The sequence below is a fragment of the Lepidochelys kempii genome, chromosome 3 (assembly GCF_965140265.1).
Source record: "Lepidochelys kempii isolate rLepKem1 chromosome 3, rLepKem1.hap2, whole genome shotgun sequence".
NCBI lineage: Eukaryota > Metazoa > Chordata > Testudines > Cheloniidae > Lepidochelys > Lepidochelys kempii.
Window position 1 is genome coordinate 85,733,136 of NC_133258.1, and position 22,647 is coordinate 85,755,782.

A 22,647-nucleotide genomic window follows, 5' to 3' on the forward strand; every position below is an offset into this window, starting at 1 on the left:
GGTACTCAAGAGCATCAGAGCTAAATACAAGATCTAACAGACAGTTTAGCATTCAATATATGCTGTGCTAAACTATCTGTTCAATCTTGTATTTAGCTGTGACACTCTGATTACGTTTCCCAGACATGAAGAAGAGCTCTGTGTAGCTCAGAAGCGTGTCTCTCTCACCAACAGAAGTTGGTCCAATAAAAGATATTACCTCACTCACCTTGTCTCTCTATTTTAACTATACTAACCCACAGGTAAGCCAGACTGGTTTCCATTTATGCATGGTTCAGTAAGGCCTGGGGCCTTCCCATGAGCTGGCACCTGGTCTGCTAGAGTCACAGGGCCTCTTATCAAGTACTGTGCAAGATAATCTGTTTGAATAAAAGATGTATTACTGAACAGTCGCCAGTGCTTTAAGGTTGCTCCCAAAACACCATAAAGCCTCATTTATTTCTCCCCAGCAATAAATAAAACAGTTTTACAAAAAGCAAATATATTTTATTGTCTATACCATTGTTTGTGAACACTGTAATATGCAAGAACATCTGGATAACAACAAAAGAAACCCTCAGCAAACAGGAAGGCGGAATTGTTTTACACTAATTGCAACATCATTTATAGTAATTACGTGCTGTGTGGCAGACTAGTAAAGGAATATTAGAAACATCAATAAAAATAAAATTGGACATTTTTTCCATTTGCAATGTGTTTAAGAATCAAGAGAGGGATTATGCCTGCTCAGCTTCCGAAAGAAATGTTTGATACAGTGGAGAAGTGAGGGAGCTGAGTCTGAATTACCCAAGACAACTCCTTTAGCAGAAAGAGAATCTTCCATCACCAGAACGGGCCACCTGGAAGAGTCCTGGCTCCCTGCCAACATTACCCTTTAACAATTGCTTGTCATGCACTTTCTGTAAAAATGTTCATAATGGCACAACCTGGAGTGTTGGCAAAGGTCCTACTGGAGGAGCAACATATTCCTCTTCTCTCAGTAACCGCAATAAGATGTTGTTCTTATTTTTTGGCCAGCTATAAATGTGAGTGTTCTGAAGCCAGGTAGGCACATGTTCCTGCAAATGAGAAAAAACAAACCAAAACCATAACCACATAAAATCCCCTGACTGCATATCACTTTCTTGCAGAAACCTCCCAGCAGTGTTATTATTAGACTCTGCCATACAACCATCAGTGTGTCTCTACTATGGCCATTTCCCACAACACTGACAAGAAATTAGTCACACTTGGATTTTTATTTATTTTTTGAAACAGGTTGAGTCTATGTATTTCTCAGCTGCATAACTGATCACAAAAAAACATATGTGTATAACATTTTTATATTAGTGTACTTTGGTGCTAACCATCATTCATGTTTTAAGGTACTTTTCACTGATATCAGTAACTATTAGACAAATGCCTAAAATGTTCATCACCATAGTATCCAGGCACTATGAACATTTATATAGTGCCACATATTTACATGGTACTTAATGAACGAAGAGTAAAAATTTCCCCTAGATGGAAGGATGGAAACTGATTATTTAGACCAACAGGTTTGCACTCAATGACTCATGAGACATATTAATAAAGTCAATGTACTGACTCTGAGTTTTGTTGGGGTTTTTTCACTCTAGCATTTTCTTTGCCCTCTGATTTTACAAGGTTTGTCTGATAGCAGATTGATCTTCTTACAGCCCTTGGTTATCAGGGAATATATAGCGAAACATACCAAAACTACTGTGGACTCCCAAATGCTTTGTGTGTGTTAGCACATAGAAAATCACTGACTAACATTCCATTGGCAGACTGTAAAGGTTATGTTTATTGTAATTTATAAAGCAAATCAATAAAACATATACAGATCTATTACTTGTCTGTTCTTATTTAGAATATGGCATGAAAATTAAATAAGTAACTAAATTCTCCATTGTGATCCTTTGGCTAGCGAGACATAGTGTTCTAAACTGCACATTGTTTGGGCATCATGTAAGGAATTAAATGCTTAATATTTTTACCTAAATCACTGAGGTTACCATTCTGTTGCCTTAATGCAAGGGCTGAATCAGCAGCCAGATCTGAGAGGTGGTAAGACCGAGGTTCCTTGTAGCATTACACGAGTAGAGGCTGGAAAAGCCCACTCAGTCTTTGGCTTAAGCTGCTTGTCACAATTTCTTCTCCCTTCAGTATTTATTTAGTTTCATAGTGAAAACTATTGAGACCAGTTGGTTCCTATTGGCTCCTCGGTGGTGAACTTTATTCCATATACGAGCAGTTCTCAAATTTTTTCTTCGAGGGGATTACTTACTAAGTTCCAGACCCTATCATTATTATTACCGTTCCAAGCATTGATCCCTTCACCTTCTCATGACAATTGCAGTAATACTGTGCTTGATTACATGAAAAATTATTACCAGGACAGTATAAAGGAAGCAAAATAAAAATGAACTTGGTTTAATATGATGAGTGTGGCTTCCTGTTTACATCATTCCACTTCACATCTATACTGTTTATTTCTTCTCTATATGGGTCAGGTTTACATATATTGGTACCCACACCTCCCCATACTTCCTACAGCCCTCCTGTGACATTGCACTACATATGATTTTATGAAAATATGCTAATGAGTGTGAATATAATGTAACTGAAATATGCTTCCTGCAAAAGGTCTCTTGTAAGGTATCATTACAAATCTTATAATCTATGGAGTGTGGTCATCCTATTTGTATAAATGTATCATTCTTGTATCTGAAAGTAGAAATATGAAATATAACTCTGAGGTCCTACAGTAATTATGCAAAGTGTGGGCCATTAATGGTGGTTTGGAATCTTGATGGCTCCCATCAACTAGGATTGGGATTGGCAACCTTTGGAAAGTGGCAGCCAGCACATTCCTCGGCCTGCGCCGCTTCCCGCAGCCCTCACTGGCCTGGAGCAGCAAACCGTGGCCAGTGGGATCTGCAATCAGCCAAACCTGCGGACGTGGCAGGTAAACAAACTGGCCCAGTCCACCAGGGGCTTACCCTGGCAGGTCGCTTGCCAAAGGCTGCTGATCCCTGAACTAGGCCAATTGACTGTAGATGGCTGTTTACTTGCAAGCCTTTCTGTGAGTCAGGCTGGGAAGAATGAAGGCTTGAAAAGTGTGAATTGGGAGTGCTTTGTTCCAGGTGAGCCTTGAGTGGGCCTGACTGTAAAAAGCCAGTCAGCTGCGAACCAGCTGAGCAGTGAACAGCAGAGAGGCTAACAGAGGGAGTTTGCCTGGGAGTTCACCAGGGGAGAGCCCACTGAGGCTTACATCTTGCTGGCTTCTCTGTGTAGTTACTACAACTCCTGAGGAAGCTCGTAGAAGGAAGGTAATATGGATGGTGAGCGTTCAGCTGTTGTGACCTGCACTGGATGTGCCATGTTTGTCTTTTTTCCACAGGACAGAATCGACTTTGTCTGTACAAAGTGCAAGCTGGTCTCCATATTGGAAGAGAAGGTTCAAGGTCTGGAGAAACAAGTATCGACCCTGCGCTGCATAAGAGAAACTGAAGATTTCCCGGACAGACATCAGGATATGCTTCTACAGACACAACATTATGAAGATTCAGAGCAGGCTGTGCAGCGAGGACAGAAGGACGGTGAAGAAATTCGGCAGCATGTGACCTCCAGAAGAAGAAAGGAGAGTGTCCATGTACCAGCAATGCAGGTACAGGTAAGTAACCGTTTTCATGTTCTCTCCACAGGTACTAATGTGGAGAGTGGACTAGATGACACGTCTGAGGGAAGGGAACAGAAGGAGACTCCGCCGATTGGAAGGCATGAGATGCACTGTCCTAGGGGTGGGGCTTCCACGACCACCGCTTCCAAGAGAAGGAGGCGGGTAGTGGTGGTCGGGGACTCTATCCTCAGGGGGACTGAGTCATCTACCTGCCACCCCAACCAGGAAAACTGAGAAGTCTGCTGCTTGCCAGGAGCTAGGATTCACGATGTGACGGAGAGACTGCTGAGACTCATCAAGCTCTCGGATTGCTACCCCTTCCTGTTTCTCCACGTGGGCACCAATGATACTGCCAAGAATGACCTTGAGCGGATCACTGCAGACTACGTGGCTCTGGGAAGAAGGATAACGGAGTTTGAGGTGCAAGTGGTGTTCTTGTCCATCCTCCCCGTGGAAGGAAAAGGCCTGGGTAGAGACCGTCGAATCGTGGAAGTCAACGAATGGCTACGCAGGTGGTGTCGGAGAGAAGGCTTTGGATTCTTTGACCATGGGATGGTGTTCCAAGAAGAAGGAGTGCTAGGCAGAGACGGGCTCCACCTAACGAAGAGAGGGAAGAGCATCTTCGCAAGCAGGCTGGCTAACCTAGTGAGGAGGGCTTTAAACTAGGTTCACTGGGGGAAGGAGACCAAAGCCCTGAGGTAAGTGGGGAAGTGGGATATCGGGAGGAAGCACGAGCAGGAGAGCCCGAGAGGGGAGGGCTCTTGCCTCATACTGAGAAACAGGGACAATCAGCGAGTTATCTCAAGTGCCTATACACAAATGCAAGAAGCCGGGAAACAAGCAGGGAGAACTGGAAGTCCTGGCACAGTCAAGGAATTATGATGTGATTGGAATAACAGAGACCTGGTGGGATAACTCATGTGACTGGAGTACTGTCATGGATGGATATAAACTGTTCAGGAAGGACAGGCAGGGCAGAAAAGGTGTGGGAGTTGCATTGTATGTAAGAGAGCAGTACGACTGCTCAGAGCTCCGGTATGAAACTGCAGAAAAACCTGAGTGTCTCTGGATTAAGTTTAGAAGTGTGAGCAACAAGGGTGATGTCGTGGTGGGAGTCTGCTATAGACCACCGGACCAGCGGGATGAGGTGGACGAGGCTTTCTTCCGGCAACTAACGGAAGTTACTAGATCGCAGGCCTTGGTTCTCATGGGAGACTTCAATCACCCTGGTATCTGCTGGGAGAGAAATACAGCGGTGCACAGAAAATTCAGGAAGTTTTTGGAAAATGTAGGGGACAATTTCCTGGTGCAAGTGCTGGAGGAACCAACTAGGGGTAGAGCTCTTCTTGACCTGCTGCTCACGAACCGGGAAGAATTAGTAGAGGAAGCTAAAGTGGATGGGAACCTGGGAGGCAGTGACCATGAGATGGTCGAGTTCAGGATCCTGACACCAGGAAGATATGAGAGCAACAGGATACGGACCCTGTCAAGGTTCCTTCCCCACTCTGAACTCTAGGGTACAGATGTGGGGACCTGCATGAAAACCTCCTAAGCTTATTTTTACCAGCTTAGGTTAAAACTTCCCCAAGGTACAAACTATTTTACCTTTTGCCCTTGTACTTTATCGCTGCCACCACCAAACATCTAACAGATATATAACCGGGAAAGAGCCCGTTTGGAAACATCTTTCCCCACAAAAGTCTCCCAAACTCTACACCCCCTTTCCTGGGGAAGGTTTGATAAAAATGCTCACCAATTTGCATAGGTGAACGCAGACCCAAACCCTTGGATCTTAAGAATAATGAAAAAGCAATCAGATTCTTAAAAGAAGAATTTTAATAGAAGAAAAAGTAAAAGAATCACCTCTGTAAAATCCAGATGGTAAATACCTTACAGGGTAATTAGATTCAAAACATAGAGAATCCCTCTATGCAAAACCTTAAGTTACAAAAAGACACAAAAACAGGAATCTACATTCCATTCAGCATAGCTTATTTTCTCAGCCATTTAAAGAAAACAGAATCTAACACATATCTAGCTAGATTACTTACTAAGTTCTAAGACTCCATTCCTGTTCTGTCCCCAGCAAAAGCATCACACAGACAGAGAGAGAGAGGCTTTGTTTCTCCCTCCCCCCAGCTTTTGAAAGTATCTTGTCTCCCCATTGGTCATTTTGGTCAGGTGCCAGCAAGTTATCCTAGCTTCTTAACCCTTTACAGGTGAAAGGGTTTTTCCTCTGGCCAGGAGGGATTTTAAAGGTGTTTACCCTTCCCTTTATATTTATGACAGACCCTGAACTTCAGGAAAGCAGACTTTGACTCCCTCAGGGAACTGATGGGCAGGATCCCCTGGGAGAATAACATGACGGGGAAAGGAGTCCAGAAGAGCTGGCTGTATTTTAAAGAAGCCTTGTTGAGGTTACAGGGACAAACCATGCCGATGTGTAGAAAGAATAGTAAATATGGCAGGCGACCAGCTTGGCTTAACAGTGAAATCGTTGCTGATCTTAAACACAAAAAAGAAGCTTACAAGAAGTGGAAGATTGGACAAATGACCAGGGAAGAGTATAAAAATATTGCTCGGGGATGCAGGAGTGAAATCAGGAAGGCCAAATCACATTTGGAGTTGCAGCTAGCAGGAGATGTTAAGAGTAACAAGAAGGGTTTCTTCAGGTATGTTGGCAACAAGAAGAAAGTCAAACGAAAGTGTGGGCCCCTTACTGAATGAGGGAGACAACCTAGTGACAGAGGATGTGGAAAAAGCTAATGTACTCAATGCTTTTATTGCCTCTGTCTTCATGAACAAGGTCAGCTCCCAGACTACTGCACTGGGCAGCACAGCATGGGGAGGAGGTGACCAGCGCTCTGTGGAGAAAGAAGTGGTTCGGGACTATTTAGAAAAGCAGGACGAGCACAAGTCCATGGGTCCGGATGCGCTGCATCTGAGAGTGCTAAAGGAGTTGGCGGATGTGATTGCAGAGCCATTATCTTTGAAAACTCATGGCGATCGGGGAATGTCCCGGATGACTGGAAAAAGGCTAAAGTAGTGCCCATCTTTAGAAAAGGGAAGGGGGAGGATCCGGGGAACTACAGGCCAGTCAGCCTCACCTCAGTCCCTGGAAAAATCATGGAGCAGGTCCTCAAGGAATCAATTCTGAAGCACTTAGGGGAGAGGAAAGTGATCAGGAACAGTCAGCATGGATTCATCAAGGGTAAGTTATGCCTGACTAATCTAATTGCCTTCTATGACGAGATAACTGGCTCTGTGGATGAGGGGAAAGCAGTGGACGTGTTATTCCTTGACTTTAGCAAAGCTTTTGACACGGTCTCCCACAGCATTCTTGCCAGCAAGTTAAAGAAGTACAGGCTGGATGAATGGACTATAAGGTGGATAGAAAGCTGGCTAGATTGTCAGGCTCAATGGGTAGCGATCAATGGCTCCATTTCTAGTTGGCCGCCGGTATCAATCGGAGTGCCCCAAGGGTCAGTCCTGGAGCTGGTTTTGTTCAATATCTTCATTAATGATCTGGAGGATGGCATGGATTGCACCCTCAGCAAGTTTGCAGATGACACTAACCTGGGCGGAGAGATAGATACCCTAGAGGATAGGGATAGGATACAGAGGGACCTAGACAAATGAGAGGATTGGACCAAAAGAAATCTGATGAGATTCAACAAGGACAAGTGCAGAGTCCTGCACTTAGGACAGAAGAATCCCATGCACTGCTACTGAGTAGGGACCGAATGGCTAGGCAGCAGTTCTGCAGAAAAGGACTTAGGGGTTACAGTGGACGAGAAGCCGGATATGAGTTAACAGTGTGCCCTTGTTGCCAAGAAGGCCAATGGCATTTTGGGCTGTATAAGTAGGGGCATCGCCAGCAGATCGAGGGACGTGATCGTTTCCCTCTATTCGACATTGGTGAGGCCTCATCTGGAGTACTGTGTCCAGTTTTGGGCCCCACACTACAAGAAGGATGTGGAAAAATTGGAAGGAGTCCAGCGGAGGGCAACAAAAGCGATTAGGGAACTGGAACACATGTCTTATGAGGAGAGGCTGAGGGAACTGGGATTGTTTAGTCTGCAGAAGAGAAGAATGAGGGGGGATTTGATAGCTGCTTTCAACTACATGAAATGGGGTTCCAAAGAAGATGGCTCTAGACTGTTCTCAGTGGTAGCAGCTGACAGAACGAGGAGTAATGGTCTCAAATTGCAGTGGGGAAGGTTTAGGTTGGATATTAGGAAAAACTTTTTCACTAGGAGGGTGGCAAAGCACTGGAATGCGTTACCTGGAGAGGTGGTGGAATCTCCTTCCTTAGAAGTTTTTAAGGTCAGGCTTGACAAAGCCCTGGCTGGGATGATTTAGTTGGGGATTGGTCCTGCTTTGAGCAGGGGGTTGGACTAGATGACCTTCTGAGGTCCCTTCCAACCCTGATATTCTATGATTCTAAGGCTTGGAGTCTCAGAGGACATGTGACCATGTCACCTGATACTGGAATCCATCTTAAACTTGGTGCTTTTCCATTTAGAAAGAGGGGTGGAGACCCAGAGGGAAAAAAGATTCCCTCCTTGTGCCAAAGCTCTATAAGGGGGTGGAAAAGAACAAAGGGGGCTTCAGTCATGAGAAATCCCCTAGCTACCACCTGAGCTGGAACAAGAACTGAACTGGGGAAATGATTGAGCCCAGACTAGAAAGGAGTCTAGTCTGTGAAGGAAGCTTATTGAAACATCTGTGAGGGTGAGATTTCATCTGTATTCAGTTTCCTACTGTATTAGGCTTAGACTTGCATGTTTTATTTTATTTTGCTTGGTAATTCACTTTGTTCTGTCTGTTATTACTTGGAACCACTTAAATCCTACTTTTTGCTTATTACTGAAGCCAGAGTTAGTGATTAATACCTGGGGGAGCAAACCGCTGGGCATATCTCTCTATCAGTGTTATAGAGGGCAGATAATTTATGAGTTTACCCTGTATAAGCTTTATACAGAGTAAAACGGATTTATTTGGGGTTTGGATCCCATTAGGAACTGGGTATCTGGGTAATAGAGACAGGAGCACTTTCTAAGCCATTTTCTGTTAAGTCTGCAGCTTTTGGGGGACATGGTTCATATCTGGATCTGTGTTTGCAGCAGGCTAGCGTGTCTGGCTTAACAAGACAGGGTACTGAAGTCCCAAGCTGGCAGGGAAAACAGGCTCAGAGGTAGTCTCAGCACATCAGGTGGCAGTCCCAAGGGTGTTTCTGTGACCCAACCTGTCACACCTCCCACTACTCTGTAATCTATCCAGGTCACTTTCCAGTTTGGTCCTTTCCTGCAGTACATTTGCTTCCCCCTACAATTGTAGTGTCATTAGCAAATTTTATGAAGATTGATCTTATTCCAGAGAAACATGAAATAAAGAGTACAGTCACAAAGGCTGTAGAGATGGGCTTAAATCTCTCGAAAACCTAAGAGTGTCCTAGACTGGGCTACAGATAGCAGGAAGTGTCATTGCTTGCAGGCAGATGTTTCACCACTCTGATAGGGAGAGCTCAGCAGGACACCTGGAAATACTCCTTGGATCACTCTTTGAGAACCATGCCATATGCTAGCTAGTCTCATAATACACAAAGTTCAGCCAAAATTAGTTTAAGTGAGCTATTCTTGTATCTGGCATTAGGCCCAAATTAGATCTGGCATTAGACCTGTAGCATCCATCTTGTCTATTCACTTCTGAGTCTTGTACCATTGTTAGAGTATGTTTACACCTCAAACTGAAAGTCTAAATTCCAGCCTGAGGAGACATACCCCCCAGTAGCTTTGATCAAGCTAGCATGGTAAAAATAGAGTGTAGCTGCAGCAGTGCAAGCAGCAGGAGGGGCTAACCATCCTGAGTTAGCCCCTGGCTTCTTGGAGGGGTACATACTTGAGGTGTCTAGTGCCTCCAGCTGCTCATGACACCATGGTCACCCTCTGTTTTTAGCATGGTAGTTCAATCAGAGCTTGCGTGAGTACATCTCCTCAAGCTGGAAAATACACCTTCTGCTCAAAGTGTAGACATACCCTTAATCTCATTTTTTCTAATACTACTATAGTATTCTCTTAAATCTTTTTGAATTACTAAAATCTCAGGTTCTGCATATATACTAGCTCTCAAGGACTGACAAAAGTTAGGATTAACTCTGCCTTATGGGTATGGGTAGAGCTTTAAAGGCTACAGATAGATGGATAGATCGAAAGAAAACTCAAAGCAATATGCTGTCCTTGATCTGCCCAGAATTCCCACCGATGTCAACCTGGCCCTAAGTTTTAAAAATTTCTAAAGCAGGTGTGGGAACGCCTTTGTTCCCATGGTTTCGCTTTTCTTTCTTTGAAGAGAAAAGCTACTTTGGAAACTTTATGGTCTAAAGGTAAAATACTACAGCACCATTCATCCTGAAGGCTCCCAAATGCTTCATAAACTAGAGTCAATTTTTCAAAAGTTTGGTGCTTAACAGTTAGGTGCCTAATCTATATTTAGGGACCTAAATAAATTATTTGTATCCACAGATGCTGGGCACACACATCTTCCACTGACGTCCATGCTAGCTATGAGTTTCGGCATCTCTAAAAATCAAGCCATTTATTTTGTGCCTAAATATAGATTTAGGTTTTATATTTCCCTGGCAACATTAGGTTGCCAGGTAAATATAAAAGAATCCTTCCATCCACCATTGAAATGCAGAAACCACGTGGATTTAATGTGTAGAGCCCTGTGTGGACACAAAATTTATATCCGCAGATACAGATATCGGCAGATATAAATTGGTATCCAAGGAGCTACAGGGCTCTACCGGGAACCGCAGCAGCAAAAGCAGCATGTCGGATCGCCGCTACCAAGAGCCAGTGCCCTGCACTAGCAGCTCTTCCGGTGTGGCTATACCACTCCCAGCCTCACCCACCAGGGACAGCTGCTGGTGAGCCTGGTGCCCATCCCAGAGGGCAGTACAGCCACACAGGAGGAGCTGCGGTGAGGGGCACTAACTCTTGGGACCGGCGGTCTGACATGCTGCTGCTTTTGTCGCTGTGGTTCCGAGTAGAGCCCTGCAGCTCCACGGATACTGATTTATATCCGTGCATATCTGCATCTGCGGTTATAAATTTTGTATCTGCACAAAGCCCTACTAATGTGACAGCTGTTGACAGGCACAACAAAACTGCAGGTTAAAACATTTTAGAACAAGAAGTGAAGATGAATACCACATCCATTTGAAATTTTAGCAGGAGAATGTAATTACCCTTCTAGAACTTGGAAAGGACAATGTATTTGAGATTTCTACTGTCGCAGAAATGTGCGGGAGGTCAGTAAGAATCACATGTGGGAAGGACTTTGATTTTACTTGTTATTTCCTATTTTCAAATGAATCTTCAAAAATCAACAGTGAGGACAGGTGAAACTGCAGGTCTTGCAAAACCTTATAGTTTGTCTGATGGTCCCACCACGGCTCACATGATGACCTACTATACCTTAGTATTTATTGTCTCTTTGATTTTACTTGCTTAAAAAAAAAGATTGGAAAAACCTCAGTTCCCCAGGATCATAAATCTCTCCCATCAAACCCATCAGCATTATCTCTGGGTAAACTCACGAAATAATAAGGTGTGAATATAAGAAGCTTGCTTGACAGATAACTTATCTCAAAGTCAATTAAGTTATTTCACTACTCAGGAGAATTTGATTCTGTTCTGGTTATTACACTTATTAAGACCAAATATATCATGTTAACATACTGATTAATACTATGGTATATGTTTTATTTGTACATAAAAATGAGGACCATTTGAGTAAAATATTGCTCAGGAAATTATTAACAAGCTCTTATTAAGCGCCAAGAAAATGAGTCTTTTTATTTCATTTTGCACATTGACCAAAAATAATACATGATTCATTATATAACAATTTGTTTTTACCTTTTTAGCATTTGGGAAGAGCACAGGAATGAATCTAAAGTTCATGCTTCCTTGTTGGATAAACTCAATCTGCATCTAAAACAGAACAAATCTGACATTTAATTGAAAAGCTTAATCTTATAAATTAATTTTTCTGTACACATGTCCAGACTCCTACACATATAGAACATTCCCTGCTTATTTGAATTTTGTTCTGTTAAGATATTTGAGCTATGGCTAGTTAACCTTCACTTCTAATTACACCAAGCATCATTTGTGTGGCATATTTATATGACTTCTCTCTATACAGAAACAAAAGACACAGGAAAGGATTCGTCAAAGCTTTATTGGCTATTTGCCAGTTATCCAGAATCAAATAATTATATGTTTGGTTGCACCCAGTAATCCTGTCAAATAAATCTAGAATTGCGTAAGTGTGACTTGATAAGAAGTGCTATTCAGTTTACAAAGTGGTGAAAGCATTAATTTCAATATCTTCACAGTTTGGGTCAATTCTGTGTCCTAACAAGGATGCTAACTAAACCCCTGTCACATGTAGACTTGGGTTTAATCTGATTTAGGTACTGATGGAAGTGGTGAGAACTGAAAGTGTTGCCAAGATACTGGGTTTAGCTCTCAAGTGGGGGATGGGTTACCTTTGCATTAGCTCGTTCTGGCTGATCAGTGGAAAGCTCCGGCGAGAACTATTTTGAGAAGTTTAAATAGGAGGTTAGTTGTGGCAATGTGAGGCCTATAAGGTTATGACATGAGCTCTACGGGGAGCTGACAAGGGAGGAAGAAACATCTAGGTTCACAAAAGTACACTGGTCTGAGTCTCCTCCCCTGCCAGTGCTGTGCTTAGCTTCACAGTTCCATGTCTCAGTCAGGTTTACCACTGCCTGACAGAGCCCTCAGCCAGTGGGGTGAATTACAGGGAGGAAGGTCAAACAGCATTATATCAGATCATGCTGGGGGTGGGGGCATGGGAGAGCATATAAAGGGTGAACTGGAATATCAAAAATTCCAATTTCATAAAACCACAACGAATATGGAAGAATAAGGCACACATGATTAAAAGGATGTTGTATTAATCTTGAACTGCATTTCCCAGCCAATGATACTGGGTACAAAATACTGACTAGAAGGGAGGTGTTAATGTGAGCACCACAAAGAAAACAAAGAACATGCATTTAGAGAAAGATTTGCTTTTACGAGGAGATGATGCAGATTCCTTTTAAAATGGCAAACGCGTGCCCTCACTTACCATCCTGTGGATGTATTTAGTATGTAAGCCATGCTCATCCCTGTCCAGCTGGGATTCAGCCCCTTCAACATCCTGTTTGTATTTTGGACTGATTGCTATGATTATCATCACCATCTTCTGTTAGGGAGAAAAGCACTCATATGAAATTGTGAAATGCACTATGTTTGACAGAGGCTTCTTGGAAACCTGCCAGTTTGTATTTTAAGTGCTCTTGATGTTCTTGGCAAATATCAGAGGATCTCATCTCATTCATTCTGGCAAGTGAAATACTGTGAAACTCATCCGCACTCTCTCCTCTCTCTTTCTTGCAATTGCTACTTTTACATATAAAACATCTAAATGTCAAGGGATAAGATCAATAGATATTAGTGTTGACCATTTTACAGTTGAAACCACATTAATAAACTTATATGTAATATAGTTATGTCCAGATTTTCAAAAGTGCACATGCCACTACGGTTGTCAGTGGGGTCCACACGTGGGACCTTCAGTACCAAAAGTACAATCTCCTGTCACCTACTACTTGAGCTCCTTTAACTGGGAGAAAGTAGAATACTGTATAGTTGTTGGAGCCAGATACTACAGGGAATCATGATAACTTGCACTGGACCAACATATTACATAAGCGCTTTTTCACGTGCCTGACTTGCACGTACACACTGCCAGATGTGTGCGCACATGTCGGGGATTGGCATGTACCTATGCACACACATGTGCGCATACCCATATTGCTTGCATAGACTTTCAAAATGTGGGCTTGTCTTCAAGGATCTCAAAGCACTCTGCAACCAGTAACAAATTAAACCTCGCAACACCCCTGTTAGATAGATAAGCATTACTAACTCCATTTTATGGATGGGGAAGTTGAGGCACAGAGAGGCTAATTGTCTTGACCAAGGCGACATAGTGAGTTAGATGCACAGACAGAATGAATGAATCCCAGAAATCCAATGCATGAAGCTGTGCACCAAATGATAGAAATTAATGCGGTGCTTTCGACTCTGTCAGCGGGTATCTGTCTCTGGTTTTGTTTATTACAATGATTTGGCTTGATCCCAACAGGGACTGAGTACCCAGAACTCCCATGAACTTCAGAGGAAGTTGTAGATGCTGAGGACTCTCAGGATCAGGCCCATAAGTTGTAGCATTATAGTCTTCACTTCGAAGCAAGCTGCACTTGTCAGAAAAATACAAAGCTGTCAGATTGAGTCTTTGCTTTGCCTCCTAGTAGAATACTAAGTTCTAGTTTACCTTTATACAGTACATTGATCCATAAAGGTCCTAGCTTCACAAAGTGCTTTACAGACATAATAATATACAAACTATATACTGGGAACAGAATTACTGCATTCACCACTGAAATGCAGCTGCCTTTGGGATGAAACACAGTAATTGCCTTAACCATGCTTAGAAACATTATACAGTAATTTAGGACAGGATGTGAGGAACAACATAGCCAATTGAAACTTCAGACAGAACTTAACTACCAGAGTTCAAGTTTGGCCGAGATGCCACAGTTAACACCCCAGCTCGTAGAGAAAGAGCTCTGGGATGTTTAACAAACAGAAGGAATCGAGATCTTGGTTTAATGGTTCATTACATGTCTCTTTTGCTTGTTTTAGTGTAGAACAGGATAAGGGTATAATCATTTTCTTTTCTTTTAAATCAGAAATCCTAAATTAAGCTATTGATCTATATCTGTTCTATCAATGGAAAACAAATCACAAGTGGATTGGCTATGGGAGATTTAATGTTCCCCAAAGCTATGATGATTAAAAGCAAAGCAGGGCAAAACAACTTCATGCAAATACCCATCTAGCTACTTGTGTTGTGGACCTATTGTTGTACAAAAATGCAGCATCATATTTCACATTCTTTTGTAGAAGCGATGTTGCACCAGGTTGGGGACAGTGAGAGCACAGGCAGGGAATGTATTCTCAAGAGCCTGGAGTAGGAAAATTGGAAAGGGTCTTGGGGAAGGAAGGTTAGATCACTGGCAGCCGGCAGGCAGATAGATAGGGAGATCAAATCAATCAGCCTTGTGGGGAGGGAGAATGTCACGCTAGGCCTGAGGGGATAGACAAGGAGAAAACTTGTGATGTGCGGAGAGGGAGAAATGGATGAAAAACTTGATGGAGGGTGGTGGGGGCAAGGAGAACTGAGGAAAAAGAAACAAATTTACTCATGTTCACTCCACTGTTTAAACTCATTCTCAGTGCTGTATGTTCAGTGTAGATGTGTGCACCTCACATTTTGGTTCTGGTCCCTCACTACTAGTATCAAACTTAAGAATTTTCCTTGTGCCATCTCTGTGGGAAAATATCCAGACAAGATTAGATTGTCTTTACGTACATCACCTAGGTAGCGTTCCATCCACTTAATGATGTCAATGCCTCGTACTGTGTCCTCAAATATATCAATCTGTAAGAGAAGGAGAGTTTGAAATTATTACTTCCCCACTGTTTAGCTGCAGATCCTGAGGGTTGTGAAGATGGCACAGAGACAGGAGAGTTTCCTAGAACATTTGTAAAAAGTTTACCAAACAAATTTTAAAGTCAAATAGTGTACTTAAAGATTCAGAGTCTTAAGTGTTCACTATTCCTAGGTGAAAGACAGATTAGCATTTACGTATCAAAATCATTGCCTTTTTTTAACTTTAACATAGCTACTTATTACATGTTTTCAGAAAGTCCCAATCAAAGATAGTTATAGTTCAAACCAGAGTGAAACTCCACACAAATTGATGACACTATCCAAAAGTGCTAGTCGGTGCTGAAAATTTAAATAATGGTTTTGAGAATATTCCTGAAGTGCCTGGTCTGTTCCTTCTCCATTTCTGTGGCTTCTGAATCTCCCATTTACTGCCCCCACCCCAACTCTTCAAACCAAACACACACAACTCTCACCCACAGCACACCCCAACCCAAAACAAAATTTGCCATTATTTCCCTAAGTTGGCATCATTGCAAAGGATACATGCATTTATGTCCAAGACAATTTATCAGAAAAGATCCACAGCTTTCCTCCTGCAAAATTCCATGATTAATATCTGAGCTTGGCTCCTCACTGCCCTGATCAGCAAGGCTATTGCTATTAGAAGCAGCAATCCAGGCTGCAAAGAGTGCCAAAGGGCAGGAAGCTTCATTGTAATGAATACGATCAGCCTCAATCAGCTCACTGCAAGGTTCATGAGCTCCATAAATTGACAGTGTATGACACTGGCTAATGAAGCACATTTTAACAATTCCAAGGTTTTGGTAGATGAGCCATGTGCCTGTCTCCCAAGTCTCTGTTTTTCTCTTCTTTAAAAATAATGAGAGAACATATTTGGGTACCTGCTTTGATACCATTTTCCTACATTTGTTACTCTGTCTCCAGAGGTGATATCAATGGTCTTCATATGAATTGGTCATATTTAGAATCAAACTACTATAAAGAAGCGTCGCTTGAGCCTCTGGAAAAAGGCTTTGATTCAAGAAAGCAAATAAGCACATGCTTAACTTCCATTAAGTCCTATTACGTTTAAAGTTAGCCATGTGCTTAAGTGCTTTCCTGAATTGGGGCCAAAGAGTGAAGGTGGGAGAATCAGACAACTTATGCTCTTGAAATAAGAAAAAATGAGTCAAAATTGGCTTCTATGGATATCGAGTCCTGGAACCTTTGTGGATGATGCTTGTACAGGTGAGAATTGTGTTAAAGAAAACCCACGAACAGTTAAATGAAAACCTGGATGCCATGTAGGATTGACAGTGGAACACAGAGCCTTTCACACCTCTAGGTCATTGGCTTGAATCCTCCCTAGATATGTAGTGACCAAAAGATCTCACTATCTTATGGTTGTTTCAGTAACTTATGTGAAATATCTGGTGGGTTTTGGCCTTTGTCTGATTTCTAGTGCACAAATGTCCACATCTGAAAAAACACCTACAAAATTAGCTGTCTCTGCGAAGAGGCCATGGTTTGGACGGAATGAACATGAAAACCGAATTAATTTTTCCTGCCCAGAGATGGTCAATCCTAATCAAGGTAGAGGCACATTGATGGAGCAGCACGTGAAAGCTCATATGGATGTCCACACTGTACCTAGTTATCAAAAAATATCTCAAGGACTATCAATACAGCACCTTTCAGAAGCATGAAATTCACATTTAAAAAGTCAACAAATGAAAATGTGGATAATCTAATCTAAACTTTTCATCTAAAACCCATTTCTCTTTTACCATTCCCTGAATCTACAACATTTAGTGATGCACAGAAAAACATACACCTCTCCGTTAAAAAAAAATTCTCTCTTTTCTCCTTTATCTGAAAATCATTCTTTCCAGAAGGAATACTCACTGCAGTTTGAAATCCATTTACAAGCAGAAAGTTCACAAATTTCATGACCTCCATAGCTGCATCCACCGAATAGGTTATAAAAACTTTACCTAAGAGAGACATTCATATAAATAAGTGATGAGTCAAAACAGATGATTCAAAGAAAAGGAGTCAGTTTCATAACTTTACTTGCTCAGTTGTGAAGTCAGTGAGGGGGGCTGTGCCTTGTACATTTGACCACTGTGACCAATTAAAGAGTCAGAGAGATTTTGAGGCCAGATGAGACTATTATGATACTCTAATCTAATCTCCTGCAATAACCCTGGCTATGGGATTTCACCCAGTAATTCCTGCATCAAGGCTATAACTACTGGTTGAGCTAGAGCATATCCAAAAGTGATGTTGTTAGTCTAATTCAGCCCTCAGACATAATGGCTGTAATATGGGACTTTGAAGGTAGATATAAAGTGGTAGAAAATGTAAAGCTCCTGTTGAGAAGTGGAAGGATTTCACCGGAAATATATATCACCTGTCAATGTTTAAAAGAACACCGACCATTTAAAATCCTAACTTTTCCTTGCGAGAGACATTGGAAGACCATTACAGCACTATCTATAAAAGGTGGTATTCTTCTTTTTATTCATAGCCCTGGATCAGGGTTGGTGTAGCGTTTACTACTTCAGCAGGAGTGCTGGGAGGCACAATACACCTTCTATGCCACTCCTTTAGAGAGTGCAGTGTGCACTCCCTGTGTGGGCTGCATTAATTCATTCAGAGTGGGGACTGAGACCATGGCCTGACTGCCTTTCTACCTGCTTGGGGTAGATAGCTCCACTAGAGCACTGTCTGGATACCAGTGTGCCAACCTCTCAGCCTTAAATACCTGCATAGGAGCTTAGCCATAATCTGGCCCTAAGTACTGTGAGATAAATAGGCTCCTGAGACAGGATTCAAGGATTTGTGTGGCTCATGTGCAGGAAACAGATTCTCTAGGAATCTCTAGGAATGCTCTGAATTGTATCTACTGCACTGACCTGTCAGGGATTAGAGAACCGAGTAGATTTTTAAAATCTCTATGATTCTTTTAGGAAGTGTTTGGTGATTTCAGTTCCAGCCCCAGACACACACAAACTGGGAAAACTCAAAAATATAAAAAAAAAAAAAAAAAGCGCCTTATAAGAGATTATCATGATAAAGTCAGCCAGTCTTAGGCCTCAGTCCCCCATCTGTAAAATGTGGATAATAGCACTATATAATACTAAGCAACATTAGTATTATTATGATAAGGGTTGCTTTGTAGAAACAGGTGAAGATTCTGAAGGAGAAGGCGGTTCTCATCTTTTCCTTAACTGATCCAATCATCACTACAGAAAAGTCTCTGTGCTTTGATTGGTATTATTTCATTATTAAGAACGATAGTGCCTCCTGCCTCACAGGGACATCTATTTTAGCAAGAAATCAGCTGGTCCATGAAAACAATCCAAGAAGTGTTTGTTTATTTTCTAAAAACATAATGTCAAGTAATTAATGAGAATTATGTTAATCTGTTTAGAGTTCCAAGGGAATAATTTGTTACACCAAACACAAACACATTCAGGACCTGATGACGTTTAGTGCAAAAAGTCTAGTTCATATTAAGTATTTTCTTTCTTTGTTGTCTTTGTGTTCTTATGTTGTTTACATTTTTTATTGCTAAGCATGTAAAGCTGACAGGCTGATGATCACAGACAGCTTTTGAAATAATAAAATCTGACAGAAGAAAATTGCTAACAACTTACGCAACTCTTCTGGCAAATTGCTTGTTCTCAGAGTTCCCCTGGCTGCAGGGTTACTAAAAGGTCTTGGGACAGCAGCTGGGGGCAGAAAATTGTTAACCTGAGCTACGAAGTCAGAAGTACACCGATAAGCGTCATCTTGGGCACATGCCGTGGGTGGCAGCCCTCCATTGGGTAGCTGGTTTCTAGAAGAAAAAAACAAATGGTGATTTCTTATATACATACACACATACAAACATAAAATTTGAGTTCTTTTAAAGACAAACAAATGCTTTGTTTTAACAACAAAGAGACTTGGCTTATCAAATATTTACCAAATAAGAACATAGGACTGAAAATCTGAATTTAGGAGAGATTTTGAAGAGTCACCACTGGCTCAGCTTTTCCTCAGATCTATTTGGGTGTGTTTGGATATGTGTTTCCATTGATACTTCCTGGCTGGAAGTCTATCACGCTGATGTAGTTTATTGCAAAAATTGATAGAGTCTGACCAGAGACACTGGCCTAAAGAGGAGAATCAAAGTCTGAGGTACCCAGACTACAACTCCCATGAGACACCATGGCAGCATTTCCAAACTGAAATATTTTGGTTATGGAACAAAAATAAAAACTGTGGAAAAAAAAAGTTATGTAACCAATTATAGTGGATATGATTGAGGGTTACCATGTTAGAGACTTGTGTTCTGGGCCTTCAGTGACCTTGTATAATGCTTCTAAGTAGTTATTTTTTAAAAAAGAGGAGTAGGGAGAGAGTTTTCAGCAGCTCTTCCCCAGCTGTGTTCTTGGCTGGGGTTTATGGCCTTAGAACACGCTCTCTCTCTCATTCCCCCCCCGCCCCCCTTGTCCCTGGATGTGAATGACAATGTATTTTTTGTTATCAAATTAAAACTTGCTGGGTTTGCTCTGGCACCCATTTTCTTTTATGGGTAGAAAGTTATAAGATACTCTATATAGATAATCCCTGTCAATGTATAACTTGTATTCTAGGAATCAGTGCAAAGGAGCAGCAATGTGGCCGAAAGATGTTTTGGATTTATTGCACAAAGGGTACAAAGGAAAATGAGACATGCTCCAGAAAAAATCAGTCACAAAAACGCCTATTTTCCACAGCTGCTTAAAAACTTTCCAGAACTTCAAATTGACAAATAAATGCCAAAAGTTATCATCCATTTTAAAAACTTGACTGAAACTCTCTCAAGACATTAGATATTCACCATCCTTTCCACTGACAAGTTGAAAATCTCTAATGCAAACTTAATTTGCTACTGCATCTCACTTTGCTCATTATTGCTCTTAATTCTCTGGAGGCAGAGAATGCTATGTAGCCACCAGCCGGGACTCCAGAGTTCTGTTACTAGTTCAATTTAAATATATAGCTAAATATTTTCATAAATGAATGCCTAAAGGTAACCCACCTTAATTCATACTTCAGCACCTAACTAAAGGTGGCCTGATTTTCAAAGGTGCTGAGTGCCTGCAGCTTACACTGAAGGTAACTTTAGGTAATCAAGTTTGAAAAAAATTCTCTCTCATGTTCCCTCTCTCTTAAGTGAGGATAGCACATTATATAGCACAATGGGGCCGATAGTAGTAGTAGTAATAACAATAAAAATACTACTAATAAATAATAATGACGATGTGAAGCCCAATGAATGAAATGTTTGCAAAGCTCTAGGAGATCCTCAGATGAAAAGTGCTAGATGTGCTATGTTTTATTATGTCATGAGAAGTCGATGAACATGCTGGAAGTGTTAATTTAGATAGCTATCAGAATTAAACAAGATTTTTCTCTCTTTTCCTCTGAGCTACAGAAGAGATAAGGATGAACTTATTTGTTGCAAATCACTGAGGAAATCAAGGCTGATCTGGCCGGCATATCATAAAACTGGAGGCTAAAGAATGTAACCTCATTGATCTTTTTCATAAATGAGCTGGGGAGGGAAAGAGTTCTGAAGCTTCAACTAAGATATTTCCAACTCCTCTTCCTTTTAATCTTCAAGTATTTACACTTGTGCACACTTCAGAGTAACCGGCTTTAGAGTTCTGGTACCAAGCTGAGAGTCTGTATTCTGCTATGTACGAGGCCCCATTGCATGGGAGATAGCAAATAAACTTAACAATAACCTTTCCACACACATGCCAACAAGAAACACTAACATTACAGGCTTTACAAATACCGGTTCCAAACTCCAACAAAACTGATCTAGAATTTTCAAAGTTTGTGTCCCAATTCTCAAAGCATACTTACGGAAATCGTGGGCATACTGGAGAGGAGCATTCTCTTTGTGGAACTCTTTCTCCATTGCATTTAGGAGCATGAGGATTTGAATAGTTATGGATTACTTGCTGGGAAGGATGGATGACTCTCATGCAAGGTCCAGGAACAGAAGGCAGTGGTTGCGAGGGTTGTGCAAAATGTTGGAAGGCAGTCCTACCATCTAAGAAATTAATAAAATAAACACAAGGATCTCATCAATTTACTTTTGACTAGCTGGAAGTTTCCATATTTCAAACACAACCTACTTCATTTCTAGGAAAGCTCTAGCAGCTTGTAGGTTATATAGTGTGATCAGTAGCAGGTTTAAGAAACATTTTACAGAACAAAGTTCCATGCTTGAACAAACAATGGGGTTCTGCTTTCCACAATGGGTTGGAATGTTGGGAAGATTGACAGGTAAATAGTGAGAGCTGGTCTTCATCCATATTTAACATGCCTGACTTTTTTGTGCTCTAACCTGAGAAAATGAATCATCTCAACAGGTTCACGAAAGCAGAAGAAAAATCCTGGAACAAATCAGTTTGCAACACTAAGGCTAAACAGACTGAAATTATTGTAAAGGAAAAGAGAAAAATTATCTTTCATTTTGTTACTTCATTCTGAACGAATTTGCTGTCTGCCTAACAGTAACCTCTTAAGGCCTTGAGGCTGGTTCTATTACTATCTTAAAGGAAGGTAATGTGACAATCCTTGCTCAAATAACTTCTTTGCAAAAATGCTATTGGTTTTTTGATGTGCACATCATAGTATCTATTAATTATTAATTTTTATTATTATTTGTATTACCATAACACCTAGTCATGGAGCAGGAGCCCATTGTGCTAGGTGCTGTACAAAGACAAAACAAAAAGATGGTTCCTGCCTCACGGAGCTTACCATTTAAATTTAAGACAAAAGACAATGGGTGGATGCAGACACAAGGGGGAGTACAAGGAGACAATATTTCTGATAGGTTACTGTTCACTGAGAACACAGCCTAACTGTTCTCAAGGTTTTGTGGGCCCCACAGAACAGGAGAGGTTTTAATGAGGGATTTGAAGGAGGATGGTAAGTTAATTCCATAAACATCTGCAAAATTATTGCCTTCGAACACATTACATGGTGCAGCTGTACAAGCAGTAGATCACAGCAAGAGTAGGGGCTCAGATGAAGGGTCTCATTAGAAAGTGCTGGTATCCAACCTTAATTGGAGGTGATCTACACAGCCACCCAAGTTTTCATTTTTCAGTTGTAACATTAAGACTTTAAATTTTATTTTTATTGTATTTTGGGGTCTCAAAACTTTTCTGTTCACTTTCTGTGCCGGGGCTGAATGTCAATCAGCAGATCAAGGCACAGCAAAGCAGCACCCAGGCAGCTGATAGCAAAGGCAATGAATGCCAGGACACTGCACTACTGTGTGTCATTCCAGAGTCTTTCCTCTT

General features: G+C 41.5%; 1 protein-coding gene across 5 annotated transcripts in view; it reads right to left on the reverse strand.

Annotated features, from left to right (window-relative positions):
• Nucleotides 1–320: 320 nt before the first annotated feature.
• Nucleotides 321–22,647, reverse strand: part of TRAF3IP2 (TRAF3 interacting protein 2) — a 45,893-nt gene continuing 23,566 nt past the window's right edge. For 4 of the 5 annotated variants that reach the window (XM_073337069.1, XM_073337066.1, XM_073337067.1 and 1 more), the window contains 7 exons: nt 21,194–21,383; nt 18,949–19,130; nt 17,192–17,280; nt 15,206–15,274; nt 12,854–12,970; nt 11,611–11,685; nt 321–1,058 (listed from right to left, as the gene is read on the reverse strand). In XM_073337069.1, coding sequence (XP_073193170.1) covers nt 912–1,058; nt 11,611–11,685; nt 12,854–12,970; nt 15,206–15,274; nt 17,192–17,280; nt 18,949–19,130; nt 21,194–21,383 — 869 coding nt within the window. In that variant the 3' untranslated portion in view covers nt 321–911. The remainder of the gene's footprint in view (nt 1,059–11,610; nt 11,686–12,853; nt 12,971–15,205; nt 15,275–17,191; nt 17,281–18,948; nt 19,131–21,193; nt 21,384–22,647) is intronic. The other variant, XM_073337070.1, reaches the window with a different exon arrangement.